Source organism: Petaurus breviceps, unplaced genomic scaffold (assembly GCF_028583685.1).
Source record: "Petaurus breviceps papuanus isolate PSGF00001 unplaced genomic scaffold, PetGlider_PUasm1.0 90510, whole genome shotgun sequence".
NCBI lineage: Eukaryota > Metazoa > Chordata > Mammalia > Diprotodontia > Petauridae > Petaurus > Petaurus breviceps.
The window spans coordinates 4,320,826-4,335,959 of NW_027187267.1; the positions used below are offsets into that span (position 1 = coordinate 4,320,826).

The 15,134-nt window shown below is 40.2% G+C and overlaps 1 protein-coding gene across 2 annotated transcripts; it reads right to left on the minus strand.

The window, feature by feature from the left end:
• Nucleotides 1-13,115: 13,115 nt before the first annotated feature.
• On the minus strand, nt 13,116-14,258 carry LOC138141950 (HCLS1-associated protein X-1-like). 2 transcript variants are annotated; one of them, XM_069062838.1, is made up of 2 exons: nt 13,841-14,258; nt 13,116-13,717 (listed from the first exon to the last, which is right to left on the minus strand). In XM_069062838.1, exons 1-2 carry the CDS (start codon nt 14,175-14,177, stop codon nt 13,353-13,355), a joined length of 702 nt encoding a protein of 233 aa, XP_068918939.1. In that variant the 5' UTR covers nt 14,178-14,258; the 3' UTR covers nt 13,116-13,352. The 2 variants fall into 2 exon arrangements, with proteins under 2 accessions (XP_068918939.1, XP_068918938.1); XM_069062837.1 differs by having other exon boundaries at nt 13,116-14,258.
• Nucleotides 14,259-15,134: the final 876 nt, after the last annotated feature.

Consider the following 15,134-nt stretch of genomic DNA (forward strand, 5'->3'; position numbering starts at 1 on the left):
TGTAAGAAGGTTGGAAAGGCAGGAAGGGGCAAGGTTATGAGTGGCTTTAAATGCTAAACTGAATATTTTATCATAGAGGTAATAGGAAGTCATTGGAGTTTATTGAATAGGACCATGACATTAGCATTAAGAATTAGATTAGCATTAGGAAGATCCACTTCTAGACAGAGGGCACAGGACCAATTGAATAGGAAGGGATGATACTTAAAAGGTGAAATTGAGAGGTGAGAGAGGAATATAGTGAGAGGAGATGTAGATAGATAGAAGAGGTAAATTATCTCATATAGAAGAGGCAAGGGAAAACTGTTACAATGGAGGGGAAGAACAGGAAGGCAAAAAGGATGGGTCAACCTTATTCTCATTGAATTTGGCTTAGGGGGGGGAATGACATACACACTAAATAGGGTATCTCACCCTATTTAGAGAGTAGGGGGGAAGGGGATGAGAGGGAGGATGATGGAGGAGAGGGCATGTTGGGGGGGAGGGAAGTTAGAAGCACACACTTTTGAAAAGGGACAGGGTCAAAGTAGAGAATAGAACAAGTGGGGGGTGGGATAGGATGGAGGGAAATATTTCACAATATATTTACTATGGAATAGCTACACATGTACAACCTATATTGAATTGCTTATCTTCCCAGTAAGGGTGGGTAATGAGGAAGGAAGGGAAAGAATCTGGAATTCAAAGTTTTCAAATCAAATGTTTAAAAAATATATTATTTTTTTTACATGCAACTGGGAAATAAGATATACAGGCACTAGGGTATAGAGATCCATCTTGCCCTACTGGAAAGTCTGAGGGGGCATGGGGGAGGATATAGGAAAGAGCAGATTGGGGCAGGGGGTATATACAGTGGGTTTGCTGTTTTGGGGTAGTGGATAGGGGAAAGATGGGAAGAAATTTTGTAACTCAAAATTTTATGGAAATGAATGATGTAAACTAAAAATAAAGGAAGATCACTTTCACAGGAAGTCAGTGATGGGCTGAAGGGGGGAGAGACTTGAAGCAGGAAGATCAATCAGAAACTTATTTCAATAGTCTAGGTGGTGCTTGTATGAGTGAACACAAGGGGATGTACATGAGTGATGGCATGAAGGTAGAAATGACAAGGCTTGGCAACAGATTGGATATGTGGAATGAGTCACTAAGTCAGTCTATAAACATTTATTATGTGCCTGTTATGTACTAGGAACTGTGCTAAGCACCAAGGAAACAAAGAAAGGTAAAAGACAACTTTTGTTCCCAAGGAGTTCTCAGTCTAATGGGGGAGATGATGTGCAGATGATATTATGAAGGTAAACTAAATTACAAACAAGTTATAGACTGGATTAATTAGAGATCATCAACAGAGGGAAGATACTAGAATTGACAGGGATGATGAAAGGCTTCTTGTAGAAAGTAAGATTTTAGCTGGGACTTAAAGGAATCCAGGAAAACCATAAGGCATAGAGGAAGATGGAGAACATTCCAGGTAGAGGGGACTGCCAGGTAAAATACCTGGAGATAAGACATGGAGTATCTTGTTTGAGGAACCACTGGATTGGAGTGGGGGGAGTGTAAAGTATAAGAACGCTGGGAAAATAGGTGTGTGGGGAGGCAGGTGATGAAGGGTTTTGAATGCCAAACAGAGGACTTTTTATTTGATCCTGGAGGTGATAGGGAACCACTGGGGAGAGGGGATGGAAGAGAGGAGGGGAAAGGAGTGAGGGAGGGAGGAATGAAGAGAGAGGGGGGGAAGGGGAAAGGGGGAAAGGGAAAGAGGGAGAGAGACAAGAGAGGGACAGCTGAGTGGAGGATGGACTGGATTGTGGAGAAACTTGTGGCAGGCAGAGCAACCAGTATGCTATTTATTGCAATAGTTCAAGCATAAATCCAAGATAATTCCAAAGTACTCATGATGGAAAATGCTATCGACATCCAGAGAAAATGCTTTCCACATCCATCCAAAGAAGTTGAATGCAGACAAAAGCATATTATTTTCACTGTCTTTGGTTTTTTTTCCGTTTTTTCCTTTTATTCTTTTTCTTCTTTTACAACATGACTAATGTGGAAATACATTTAACATGATTGCATATGTATAACCTATATCACATGATTTGCCATCTCGGGGAGGGGGAGGGAAGAGAGGGAGAAAAATTTGGAACTCAATATCTTATAAAAATGAATGTTGAATACTATCTTTACACGTAATTGGAAAAAATAAAATGCTGTTTACATAAAAAAATAGTCCAAGCAAGAAGTGACGAGGGCCTATGCCAGGGTGGTGAGAGAAGGGGGCATATTCAAGAAATGTTATGAAGGTTAAATCGACAGACTTGGTAACACTGGATATGGAGAATGGGAGTGAAGAGTTGAATATGACACTTAGATTGTGAGCTTGGTTAACTTGGAAGATGGTGGTATCCTCAACAGTAATAGGAAAGTTAGGAAGACGGAAAAATTTAGAAAGATGAGTTTAGCTTTGGATATGTCAATTTTAAGATGCCTATGGGATATCCTGTCTAGTTGGTAGTTGTCCTTTGTTCTCAAAGAGGATCAAAATGACATCTCTATGCTAGAGTCAAGTTTCAGTGTATCTGACTGTGACTGATCAGATCAATACAAGTTTGGAATGCTCTACCACAGGCCAGGCACAAATAGTCTGTGTGAACATTAGGGGTAGATACTCTAAATTTGTGCATCTTGAGTTTCCTTTGAGCTATTTCAATTCTGCTTTGTTCATAGAGCACAGCACCTCCTCTGATGTGGGCGTGTCATGCTGAGCAGTCCTGTGCCAGTGTCTCCCAGTGTCACACAATCAACTTCAAAGTTCTTAAGAGAGACCTTGAGGGTGTCATTGTATTGCTGCTTCTGACCACTGTGTGAACACTTGCTCTATGTGACTTCTCCATAAAATAGTCTTTTTGTCAAGCATATGTTTTGCATTCGAACAATGTGGTCAGCCCATTGGAGTAGTGTTCTCTGCAGCAGAGTTTGAATGCTTGGCAGTTTAGTTACAGTAAGGACCTCAGTATCTGGTATCTTATTCTTCCAGGTGATCTTCAGAATTTTCCTAAGACAATTCACATGGAAGTGATTCAATTTCCTGGCATGGTACTGGCATACTGTCCAGGTTTCACAGGCATAAACAATGAGGTCAGTACAGTGGCTCTGTAGACATCATCCAGTATAACATTTCTTTTATTTTTTTAACTTCAAAAAAATTTTTTTTAGTTTACATCATTTATTTCCACAAGATTTTTAGTTATAAATTTTCTCCCCATTTTCCCCCTACCTACCACCCCAAAACAGCAATCCCACTGAATATCCCCTCCCCCAATTTGCTCCCTCCCATATCTTCCCCCATCTCCCCTGGGACTTTCCAGTAGGGCATGGTGGATCTCTATGCTACAGTGTCTGTATATCTTATTTCCCAGTTACATGTAAAATGATAATAATAATAACATATTTTTAAACATTTGAATTCCAGATTTTTTCCTTACCTCCCTCATCACCCACCCTTACTGGGAAGATAAGAAATTCAATATAGGTTGTACATGTATAGCTATGCAAAACATTTCCATAGTGGATATATTGTGAAAGATTGACTATATTTCCCTCCATCCTATCCTGACCCCCACTTGTTCTATTCTCTACTTTGCTCCTGTCCTTTTTCAAAAGTGGGTGCTTCCAACTTCCCTCCCCGCCCCAGCCTGCCCTCCCTTCCATCAACCTCCCTCTCATCCCCTTCCCCCCTACCCTCCTGTAGGGTGAGATACCCTATTTAGTGTGTATGTCATTCCCTCCCTAAGCCAAATTCATAGAGAATAAGGTTGACTCATTCCCTTTTGCCTTCCTCTTCCCCTCCATTGTAACAGTTTTCCCTTGCCTCTTCTATATGAGATAATTTACCCCATTCTATCTCTCCCCATCTCCTCTCATTATATTCCTCTCTCACCTCTTAATTTCACTTTTTAAGTATAATCCCTTCCTATTCAACTGGTCCTATGCCCTTTATGCATGCCTGTACACATATATACACATATTCACATATGTATTCATACACCCATATACCCTCCTATATAAACATATATATGTATACATATATATATATATATATACACACACACATTTACATTTCTATTCCCTTCAACTATTCTCATACTGAGAAAAGTTTCATAAGTTACAATTATCATTTTTCCATGTAGGAATGTAAGTAGTTCAACTTTGAGAAGTTCCTTATGATTTCTTTTCCCTGTTTACCTTCTCATACTTCTCTTGCTTCTTGTATCTGAATGTCAAATTTTCTATTCAACTCTGGTTTTTTCATCAAGAATGCTTGAAAGTCCTCTATTCCACTGAATGACCATATTTCCCCCTGAAACATGATACTCAGTTTTGCTGGGTAGGTGATCCTTGGTTTTAATCCCAGCTCCTTTGACCTCCAGGATATCATATTCCAAGCCCTTCGATCTCTCAGTATAGAAGCTGCCAGATCCTATGTTATCCTGATTGTGTTTCCACAGTATTCAAATTGCTTCTTCCTGGCTGCTTGAAATATTTTCTCCTTGACCTGGGAACTCTGGAACCTAGCTATAATATTCTTAGGAGTTTTCTTTTTGGGATCTTTTTCAGGAGGTGATCGGTGGATTCTTTCAACCTCTATTTTGCCCTCTGGTTCTAAAACGTCAGGGCAATTTTCCTTGAGAATTTCTCAAATGATGATTTCTAGGTTCTTTTTTTGATCATGGCTTTCAAATAGTCCAATAATTTTTAAATGATCTCTCCTGGATCTATTTTCCAGGTCAATGGTTTTACCAACGAGATATTTCACATTGCCTTCTATTTTTTTATTTGTTTGAATTTGTTTAGTAGTATCTTGATTTCTCATAAAGTCACTAGCTTCCATTTGCTCCAGTCTGAAGGAATGATTCTCTTCAGTGAGCTTTTGAGATTCTTTTTCCATCTGGCAAATTTGGCTTTTTAAAGGCATTCTTCTCCTCATTGCCTTTTTGAGCCTCTTTTGCCATTTGAGTTAGTCTATTTTTTTTTTTAAAGCAATTGGGGTTAAGTAACTTGCTCAAGGTTACATGGCCAATTATTTTATGTGGGTGTGAAGTATCTGAGGCCGGAACTGATCCTGGGTCTCCCGACTCCGGGCCGGCACTCTTACTCACTACACCACCTGGCCCTCCCGAGTTAGTCTATTTTTTAAGGTGTTATTTTCTTCAGTCAGGTTGTTGACTCATTTCATAATTTTCTTGCATTGTTCTCATTTCTCTTCCCAACTTTTCTTTCACTTCTCTTATTTGTTTTTCAAAATCCTTCTTAAGCTCCTCTATGGCCTGTAAGCAGCTTATTCTTTTCTTGGTGCAGGAGTTCTGACTTCTCTGTCTTCTTCTTGTTCCATGCCCTGATCCTTTTTGTCCCCAAAAAAGGAGTCCCAAATTGGATTACTGTGCTTGCCTTGCTCCCCTTGTTTGCTCATGTTGCCACTCAGTTACTTGAATTTTGAGCTTTTTGCCACAGTAGGACTCTGCTACCAGAGGGGGGACCTATCCCAAATCTCTGGGGTTTTCTCAGCTGCTGGAGCTGTTAGTTGGATACCCTCTCAGAAACCTTCACAAGCTCTGGCACACTGGTCACACACCCCAGGACCTCCACCCCAGAGAGTGATCCAGATCCAAGTAGGTTAAAGTAAGAGCAATTACCCCTCAGATTGGACACTCGATCCCCATATAATCTGCAGGCCCAGGGCTCTGAAGCATCCACATGGCAGTGGTTGCATGGCCAAGGCACCTCAGCCACTCCTCACTCCAGAAGGCAAAAGCTGGACCACACTCCTGAATTCCCAGGTCCCAAAGTCCACACTGCACTGACCTCTCACTTTGTCCTTAGCATCTATGGGTTGATAATTCTGGAAAATGCCACAGCTGCTGGTGATCTGAAGTCCCTCCAGCTGGTTGTGGCCACCCTGGGGCTAAAACCTCAGGCTCTCCAGGGCTGGGCTCAGCTGAGCTGGCTGCTTCCTGCTGGCCTGCAGGGCTTTCCTCAGTGGGAGGTTAGCTTCTCTGTGTCATTTTGTGGGTTCTGTAGCTCCAAAGTTTGTTCAGAGTCACCTTTTACATGTATTAGAGGAAGTGGGAGCCGGAGCCCTGAGGAAGTCTTGTTTGTACTCTGCTATCTTGACTCCGCCCCCCCCCTCTAACATTTTTAATGGCAGTTGGTGATGTGAAACTTAAGGTCAGCAGAGAGGATGGGACTACATAAGTAAATCTGAGAGTCATATGATAGGGATGATAATTGAACCTAGAATAGTTTATGAGATTACCAAGTAAGATAGTATAGAAGAAGGCCAAAAGACATAGTCTGTGAAGCAAGACTGGAGGTCAAGAGACATTAAGGCTAGATCTATAGATCTGGGAATGATTTCCATACAGATGATTATTGAATTCATTGAAGCTGATGAGATTACCAAGTAAGATTAATAAAGAAGGAAAGAGGCCCCAGGATAGAACCTTGGAGTACACTTACGAATTGTCATCCTGACCTTAATGAAGGAAAGGAGACTGAGAATGGGTGGTCAGAGAGGAAGAAGAAAAGACAGGAGAGAACAATGTCACAAAAACCTATGAAGAGGAGAATATCCAGGAGAATAAGGTGAGCCATAGTACCAAGGGCTGCAGAAAGGTCAAGAAGGATACTTATTGAGAAAACACTATTAAATTTGGCAATTAAGAGATTATTGATAAACTTGAAGAGAGCAACATCAGTTAAATGATGAGGACAGAAACCAGATTCCAGAGGGTTTAAAATTTAGTGAGAGGAGAAGTGGAAGCAGTCAGTGTAGGCATCTTTCTCAAGAAGTTTAATCCAGGGAAACTAGGTGGCAGTGGAGGATAAAACACAGGCCTTGGAGTCAGGAAGACCTGAGTTAAAATCTAACCTCAGATACTTAACTAGCTATGTAACCCTTGCTAAATCACTTAATCATGATTGCCTAAAAAAAAAGTTTAGCCCAGAAGGGTAATACTGGAACAACATATCTAGGTATATATAAAGAAGAATCTCTAATTGAAAGGGTAACTCTAGGCAGGATGGGGTGCTAAAGTTTTTTTTTTTAATTTAAATTTATTTATTTACTTTTAGTTTACAACATTCAGTTCCTCAATCCCTTGAGTTTCAAATTTTCTCCCTCTCTCTCTCCTTCCCCTTCCCCCTCCCCCCACCATGGCAGCATGCAATCAAATATAGGATCTACAAATACCTTCACATTATACATTAGTCAAAGGGTGCTAAAGTTAACTGACATATTGGATAGTGCTTTAAAGCTTACAAAGAACATAACATATTTATCTTATTTGAGCCTTACAACAACTCTATGAGATAGATACTGCTATTTCCATTTTACAGGTGAATAGAAGAAGGCTCAATGAGTTTAACTGACGGCCATCTGATAGTAAATATCAGAGGCAGGATACAAATCTAGATCTCTTCTGAATGTAAGCTCAATTCTCCTTCTACTACATATATTTCCTGTGGCCCACTGCTTTGGATACAAGCCTTTAGCTAGGAACTGAGGGGCTTGCTTGGAATGATAGAAAAAAGCAAGTGGGATGGTTTCTGCAGGGTGATCCATACCTGTTAAGAAAGCAGGCTGCCGGGGTGGCTAGGTGGCTCAGTGAGTAGTGCTGGCCCCGGAGTCAGGAGGACCCAAGTTCGGTTCTGGCCTCAGACGCTTAACACCCACACAAATAAACTAGCCGTGTAACCTTGGGCAAGTTACTTAACCCCAATTGCCCTCGCAAAAGCAAAAAAAAAAAAAAAGAGAGAGGAGGTTGCTGGCAATGATGTGATTTCATGGACACTGAAGGACTCTTAAATGTGTTACAACTTGTCTCCTGGTGTTTGGATATCTTTTGCTTTGGGACAAAAGCAACAAAGATTTAAATTTTTAAAAAATGGAATCAATATCTTATTAAAGCCAGTTCTACTTACATTGGTTACACCAATGCTCTCCTTTCAAGTGACCTGTTTTATTGTGTAAATTTTACAAAAGGAGTCAAATTGAAGAGATTCAAAATCTGTCAGAAGGAAATTCTGGAACTGCCATGAAAGTTAACATGGCCTGAAATCAGGTGATCCAGTTTATTTATTTGAAAAGTAGCCTGGAGTTGTGCCATATTCAGAGACCAGTGGCAAGGTGGCTCAGATTACAGTTTTTGCAAAAATTCTCACAAATGGTTATAAGTTCAAGAAGGAAGCCAACTCTGGTTGTGAATTTGTAATAATTTCGATTATATAGTATTTATAGTACTGTATTATCATTCTTATACCTTTACATTTAGATAGTACTATTAATTTTAATAGTAGTAATATTAGATAGTAATATTAGTTTTAATAATACCTAATTATATTAACTGTAATGTGATATAATTTTTTGGCACCATTGTGATACTAATACTTGTTGAAATGTTGTAAATTCAAAAACATTTTTCTTGTTATTATTGATGTCCTTTTTTAAACCTGACTTTCGTTTCTGAATATATTGCCTCCTTCTCCTACCCAGTGACAGAGATTTTTAAAAGAAAGAGTAAAAAATAGGTTAACACAATTAATATATTAGCCATGTGTGATAGTATGTGTGATAGTTAATTATAATAACTGGTAATATTATCCTCTGTTAAAAAAAAGAATAGTTTAGATAAAGGAGGCCTTGGAGTAGCATATTTTCAGTGAAGAAATTCATGAACTGAACTAGAGAAACATTATGCAAAATGTTTGGGTAAGGATTAATGGAGGGAGAAATGAAAGGCATTGTGGTGAGAGTATACAATTCTCTACTTGGCCAGAAGGAGGTAATAGATAATGAATTTAGGAACCAGAGCACACTTGACATGAGAACCTAATGTAGGTGTGATAGGTAATTATAATTATCTGGATATCTGCACGAACTCTTTAGCTGTAAAAACCAGAAAGAAAAAATAAAATGGATATTATGGTGAGACTATGCAATTTTACCCTGGAAAGAAAGAGGAAATAGATAGTGAGTTTAAGAAACAAATAACAAACCTGGCACTGGAGCATGATATACTTGTGATAGAATATTTTAGTTATCAATACTGTCTGTAGGAGTTCATTCATTATAAAAACCAGGGCAGCTGAAAAGATCATTACCAACCTAAAAAATAATATCATTCCTCAAAGTATGGAGGAAATAACTTGCTAATCTACCCCTGATTCTAATAAATAATGTAGCTAAAGCAGAAATGATGGGAATTTTGAGAGGAAATAACCATTCCATTTTGAGTTTATGACAGATGAAGAAGGGAAAGTAGGGCATAGTTACATCCTAGATTTTAAAGGGTGAATTTCAAAGAGACCATAGTAGTAGAGATCTAGATACTCAGCCCAAGTTCAAATGCTGGTTCCCTTACTATCTCCTTGAGTACTCTCTCATTCTCCATGGGAACTGTTTGTGGTTCAGTATTCACAATTTCAAATAATTGTATTTAGTCTAGGGCTTCTTCATATCCATATTATGCTGAAACTTTGAACCCAGGTCTAGCACCCACTTGTCCATATAGTAGGACACCATGATACTGCCTTCAGGATCTGTACTTGGAGACATGCTCCCTTGTTCTAGATTTACAAATAACTCTGAAAGTCTATACCTAGTCATGGAAAGAATAATGGTTCTGAAATTCAAGGTGTAGGACAAAGGAAGCTTGATTTAAAATATATTATAAAAATATTTTAAACATTCTTTTCTTTTTAAATTTTGAATTACACATTCTCTTCTTCCCTCTCACCCCTCTCCCACTCACTGAGAAAGCAAACAATATATCAGTTTTACATGTGAAATCATGCAAAGTAGATTTCCAAATTAGCCATATCACAAAAAAGCCCAAACATATATAAACTGAAGAAATTGTACTTTGATTTGCACTTACCTGGGGATGGAGAAGCTTTAGGTTTTTTTTTTTTTTTGTTCTGCTATTTTCAGAGACAGTTTTGGGGGTCTGCAAGTTTTTGGCGCTTCCAAGGTGCTGCTATCCTGGGAGAGGTGTGGTTATGGCCTTCCTGGTCTGTATTCTGGTCATTATCCAGGAAGGACCCCTGTTCCCCTGCAAGGACAAGTACCAGTGCTCCTCTTGGCCCTGTAACTTTGACCAGGGTCCCTGCTCCCTTGTGATCAACTACCAGTACCCCTCTCTGCCCTGGAATTGTGACCCAGAACTGTGTTAGATAGAATTGTCCTTTAGTGCCAGCTACACCTAGAGTCAGCAAAGGGTCCCCTGTAATCTCTTTCTGACCAGTTGACTGTTACCTTTACCATCTCTGGGCTGAGAACTCCTGAAGCTGTTGCTGTCACAGCTGCTTCCATGACCCACTGCTGGTACTCCTGCCCTGCTTGGGGCCTGCACCCAATCTGGTGTTACAGATGTTTCCTATGGATCTTTTAAGTTTTTTTTAGTCTGGAAAAAATGTCTCCCTCTGATGTTTTGTTGGTTCTGCCATTCCAAAATTTAATTTGACAACCCTGAGGTATCACCTCACACCTATCAAATTGGCTAATATGACAGGAAGGTAAAATGATGAATGTTGGAGAGGATATGGGAAACTTGGGACACTAATGCATTGTTGGTGGAGTTGTGAACTAATCCAACCATTCTGAGAGCAATTTGGAACTATGTCCAAAGGGCTATAAAACTGTGTATACCCTTTGATTCAGTAATACCACTACTAGGTCTGTATCCCAAGGAGAGAATAAAAAAGGGAAAAGGACTTCCATGTACAAAAATATTTATAACAATTCTTTTTATGGTGGCAAAGAATTGGAAATTGGAAAGGGGATGCTTGTCAATTGGGGAATGACTGAACAAGTCTGGTATATGAATGTAATAGAATACTATGGTGCTATAAGAAATGATGAGCTTGTAGATTTTAGAAATATCTGGAAAGATGTATATAAACTGATGCATAGTGAAGTGAGAAGAACCAGGAGAACATTATACACAGCAACAGCAACATTGTTCAATGGTCAATTATATTTGACTTAATTTTCTCAACAACACAATGATTCAACACAAGTCCAAAAGACTCATGATGGAAAATGCTACCCACGTCCAGAGAAAAAACTGATGGAGTCTGAATAGAGGTTGAAGCATACTATTTTACCTTTATTTTTTTCATGTTTTTTCTTTTGTTCTGTTTCTTCTTTCTCAATATGACTAATATGGAAATACGTTTTACATGACTACACATATATAGCTTATAACAAATTACTTATAACAAATTTCTTACTGACTTAAGGAAGGGATGGGAAAGGAGGGAAGGAGAAAAATTTGGAACTCAAAATTTTATATAAAAGATGAATGTTAAAAATTGTCTTTGCATGTAATTATAAAAATAAAATACTATTTAAAAGAAAAAAAAATTCAATTTGAGGCATTGTTGTTTAGAAGGAAATGTTGGGAGAGTTCACCCGGGTCTCAGCCTATATTCCACCATCTTGGCTCTGCCTCCCAAAGGAAGTTTTATTAGAAGCATAAAGTTACAGGTGTACTCAGATGAAGGAATCTCCCCATGTTAAACACATAGCAGGCCTTTATACTCTAGAAAGGATAATTTGTTTCTTTTTATAATTGGCTTTGTAAAAAGGAACTTCTTTACCTGCAGTTTTTCTTGATCATGAACAAGGGATAGGGTAGTATAACCTCACATTCAGAGAAGTGCATATTATTGCTTTTTTTGTGCCTAAAATGGAGACTGGATCTAAGATGGACTCATGTATGTAAAGAAAAGAAGATGTATGTTTAGACCTTCCTGCTCCCCCTGTAAAAACCTTAGCAGTTTTACTCAGTAATATTTATATCTGATAGTTCTGTAAACAGAGCATTCAGAGTCCTTTGAGTAGTAGTAATGGGGAACAGCTCAATTGTGTCACCTCCTCTGGAATTGGCAAAAAGGCATTCATGCACTCAGAGACTTCTGGCACAAGTAAAAAGACTAAAATAACAATGAATGTGGAAATGAACATTTAGATGAAGTTGTAGACCCAGGACATTATGTATGTGAAGTCATGCAAAGTATATTTCCATATTAGCCATGTTGCAAAAAAACCAACAAACAAGGGGAAAAAAGTGAAAAAAAATGCTTCAATTTGCCCTTAGAGTTCATTAGATCTCTCTCTGGAGGTGGATAATGTTTGAATTGGAAGACGATAGTTTTTTTTTTTGGCCTTTTGGAGGGCAATTGGGGTTAAGTAACTTGCCCAAGGTTACACAGCTAGTTGTGTGCGTGTGTGTGTGTGTGTGTGTGTGTGTGTGTGTGTGTGTGTATGTGTATGAGTGTTAAGTGTCTGAGGCTGGAACCAAACTCGGGTCCTCCTGACTCCAGGGCCGACAATAGTTTTTAAGAATACAAAAGTGTAAAAAAAGAACATATAGGTGACCTAAGGCCAAAAAGTCTGAGAACTGCTGCTACAGAGAGCTTTCATTTCATTTTATAACTCTTACTTCAATCTGCCTGGAATTCCAGTAGAGTTTGTAAAAAAAAAAAATCTATGATTTTCTCTGAAGCTGTGCTTGTAGATGATGTGAAATTGTCAATGAATTTGTGTCCTGAGCATTCTTGGCTCTGAAGTATTCCATTATCATCAGTGTTTTCTTCTGTTCACTCATTTTTTTCCTAGCCTTACTTCATGCTTTGGAACTTTCTGTCAGGACCAGGCTTTGTTCACATTCAGAAGGAATCATGGGGTCTCATTTTGTCTTGTTCTATATCATCCTGGTTCTGGGTAATGAATAGTGAGTTCTTCAAAGACCTCAGAAATGGCCCTGACTGTCAAGCTGCACTGTTGGCTGCCTTTATGAGGCACTCTGAGAAGCTTAATCATTGCCATTCCCTGTCCAAACATTCCAGGCTCCTGAGCTGCATTTTAGAGTCAGAATGACATAAGTGCAAGCTCCAGTCATTTCTGTGTAGGTCCTGGTTCTTGATCCAGAAGGTTTGTGGGATCTCTCTTTTCAGGCTATGCTTTTTTGGCTGCCCCTTTTACCAAAACTTCAGGATATTTCTTTATATGGACTTGCACTGGAAAAATGCACTTACTGTAGTTCCTCCTTGAATTTCTTTTTTTTTTTTTTTGAGGCAATAGCATAAATAAAGATTTTATTTGGGGGGCAGCAAGGGGGAGGGGAAGAATGGAGGGTACCTTTTTCTTTACCTGTCACATTTCCTACCCTCCCCCCCATACCCTCACTGTGGCAGGAAGAATAGCTGAGTCAGCTAGTGATGTCAGGAACCCCTGATGGTAACGAGTGGAGCAAAATGGGGAGAGATGGAGTCGTCCACAAAGTCAGCTTGAGCTACCAAGACCAGAAGCATCGTCCTAGGAATGAATCCAGTATGGAAGAGCTGTCCCCCAACTTTGGAGGCTGTGGGGTGCCTGACTCATCTCTAGAACTGGCATCTGCTTCTTGACAAGTTACTGTGGTTTCTTTGTGGCCCTCACTATCTACAATGGTGTGCAGCTCCTCTACCACCCCATCTGGTCCAGTTATTTTGGTAACGGAGATGCTTCTGAAGTACGATTTAGGCTGGGGCTGTAAGACTTGACCCAGGCCCTCCTGTGAGACCTGGGAATCAAGATCCTTGTCTTCTGTGGCATCAGGGGTCACTGGCCATACCTCATCAAACCCACGGAAAGGCCTCTTGGAGCCCCAGTCTGGGGCTGCTTTGGGAGAGGGGCGCCCCACGTCACCCTCCGAGTCCCTGCTGAAAATCCTAGCCTGGTGACTATCTGGATACTTGAGCATCGAATCCCGGATGGTCTCCCCCTCCCTCTGCCTCTCACTTGGGGTCTCTGGCTCTGGGCCTGGGAGCTCAGGGGGGCGGGAGGGCAGAGTCCAGGCCCCCATATCTCCGAAAATACGGTTGAAATCCCAAATCAGTTTGTCAAAGCCAAAGTGATCGTGGAAAGGCATCTCCTCTTCAGGGCCAAAACTAAAGCCAAAAGTGAAGTCCTCGGGGGACCTGGGGCCTCCAAACCTGGAACCCCAGGAACCTCCTCCTCCTTCTTCCTCCTCATCTTCATTATCCTCTTCTCTAGTCATCCCTCCAAAGAAGGGATCCCTGGGTCTCTGAGGCCCTGGGAATCCGAAAAAGCCCTGGAAAAGGTCGAACAGGCCCATCCCTCAGGTGGGACTCGAACTGTCCACCTTCCTGCAACCCAAGGCCCGGGTAGGCACCAGATGGCAGAGATCCGCCACACTGCCCCCTCCTTGAATTTCTTGATCATCACTTGGTCTGATGCTCACTTTTTCTTCCTTGTTGGAATAGTTGTGAGAGACCTGTGCTAATTCTTCTTCCACTAATTCCGCCATCTTGTCAAACTCCACTTTAACATTTTTGAAGCGTTTTCCCCTAGAAAATATTGTGAGGCAAATAATTGCAAATATCATTCTTCTCACTTCACAGATAAAGAAACTGAGATTCTTAAAGGCAGGAGAGTACCTGGGGACAGCTAATACTGGCCCAAGAGAGCTGACTGCTACATTTTCTTTGTGAACCTTTCCTCCTTGGAAAATGAGCAAATGCTACAAATCAGGGCTTGATTTATTATTTTGTTGATTATTTATACTTTAGAAAGTAGTGGAGAAAATGTTTATAATGCTGATTAAAGTTAAAATTGTGCCATGTGTCCTTCTTTGCTTATTGTTAAACATTTGCCCCCAACTGGTTGTTAAACATTTGCCAGCACTCTTACCTAAAGGTGAAGTGAGCTGCTCAAGCTTAAGAGGGAGTAAATACAAAAGCAAAAATACAATCAGTCACTCAATAAGCATTTATTAAGTGACTACTACATACCAAGTACTGTGCTAGATGCTGGATACAGAAACAAAACAAAGAAATGAAACAATTTCCACCCTCAAGGAACTTATATTCTACTGCAATTCTGACAACCCTGGTCCTCACTGCCTTAAGTCCAGGTAGATTACATTTTACTCTTCTCCCAGACTTTCCTAGTATGCTTTAAGAGAGTTCAGGCTGTGTGTCTAGCATGGCTCTCTGCCATTGTCTCTAGCCCCCACTGATGGTATTCCCCCAAATGGAGGGGGGAAGGTCTCCCTCATCCAGTTCCATTTAGC

Coding starts and splice junctions, on each gene's coding strand:
- LOC138141950 (XM_069062837.1), bottom strand. CDS start 14,177: ATGGGCCTGTTCGACCTTTTCCAGGGCTTTTTCGGATTCCCAGGGCCT.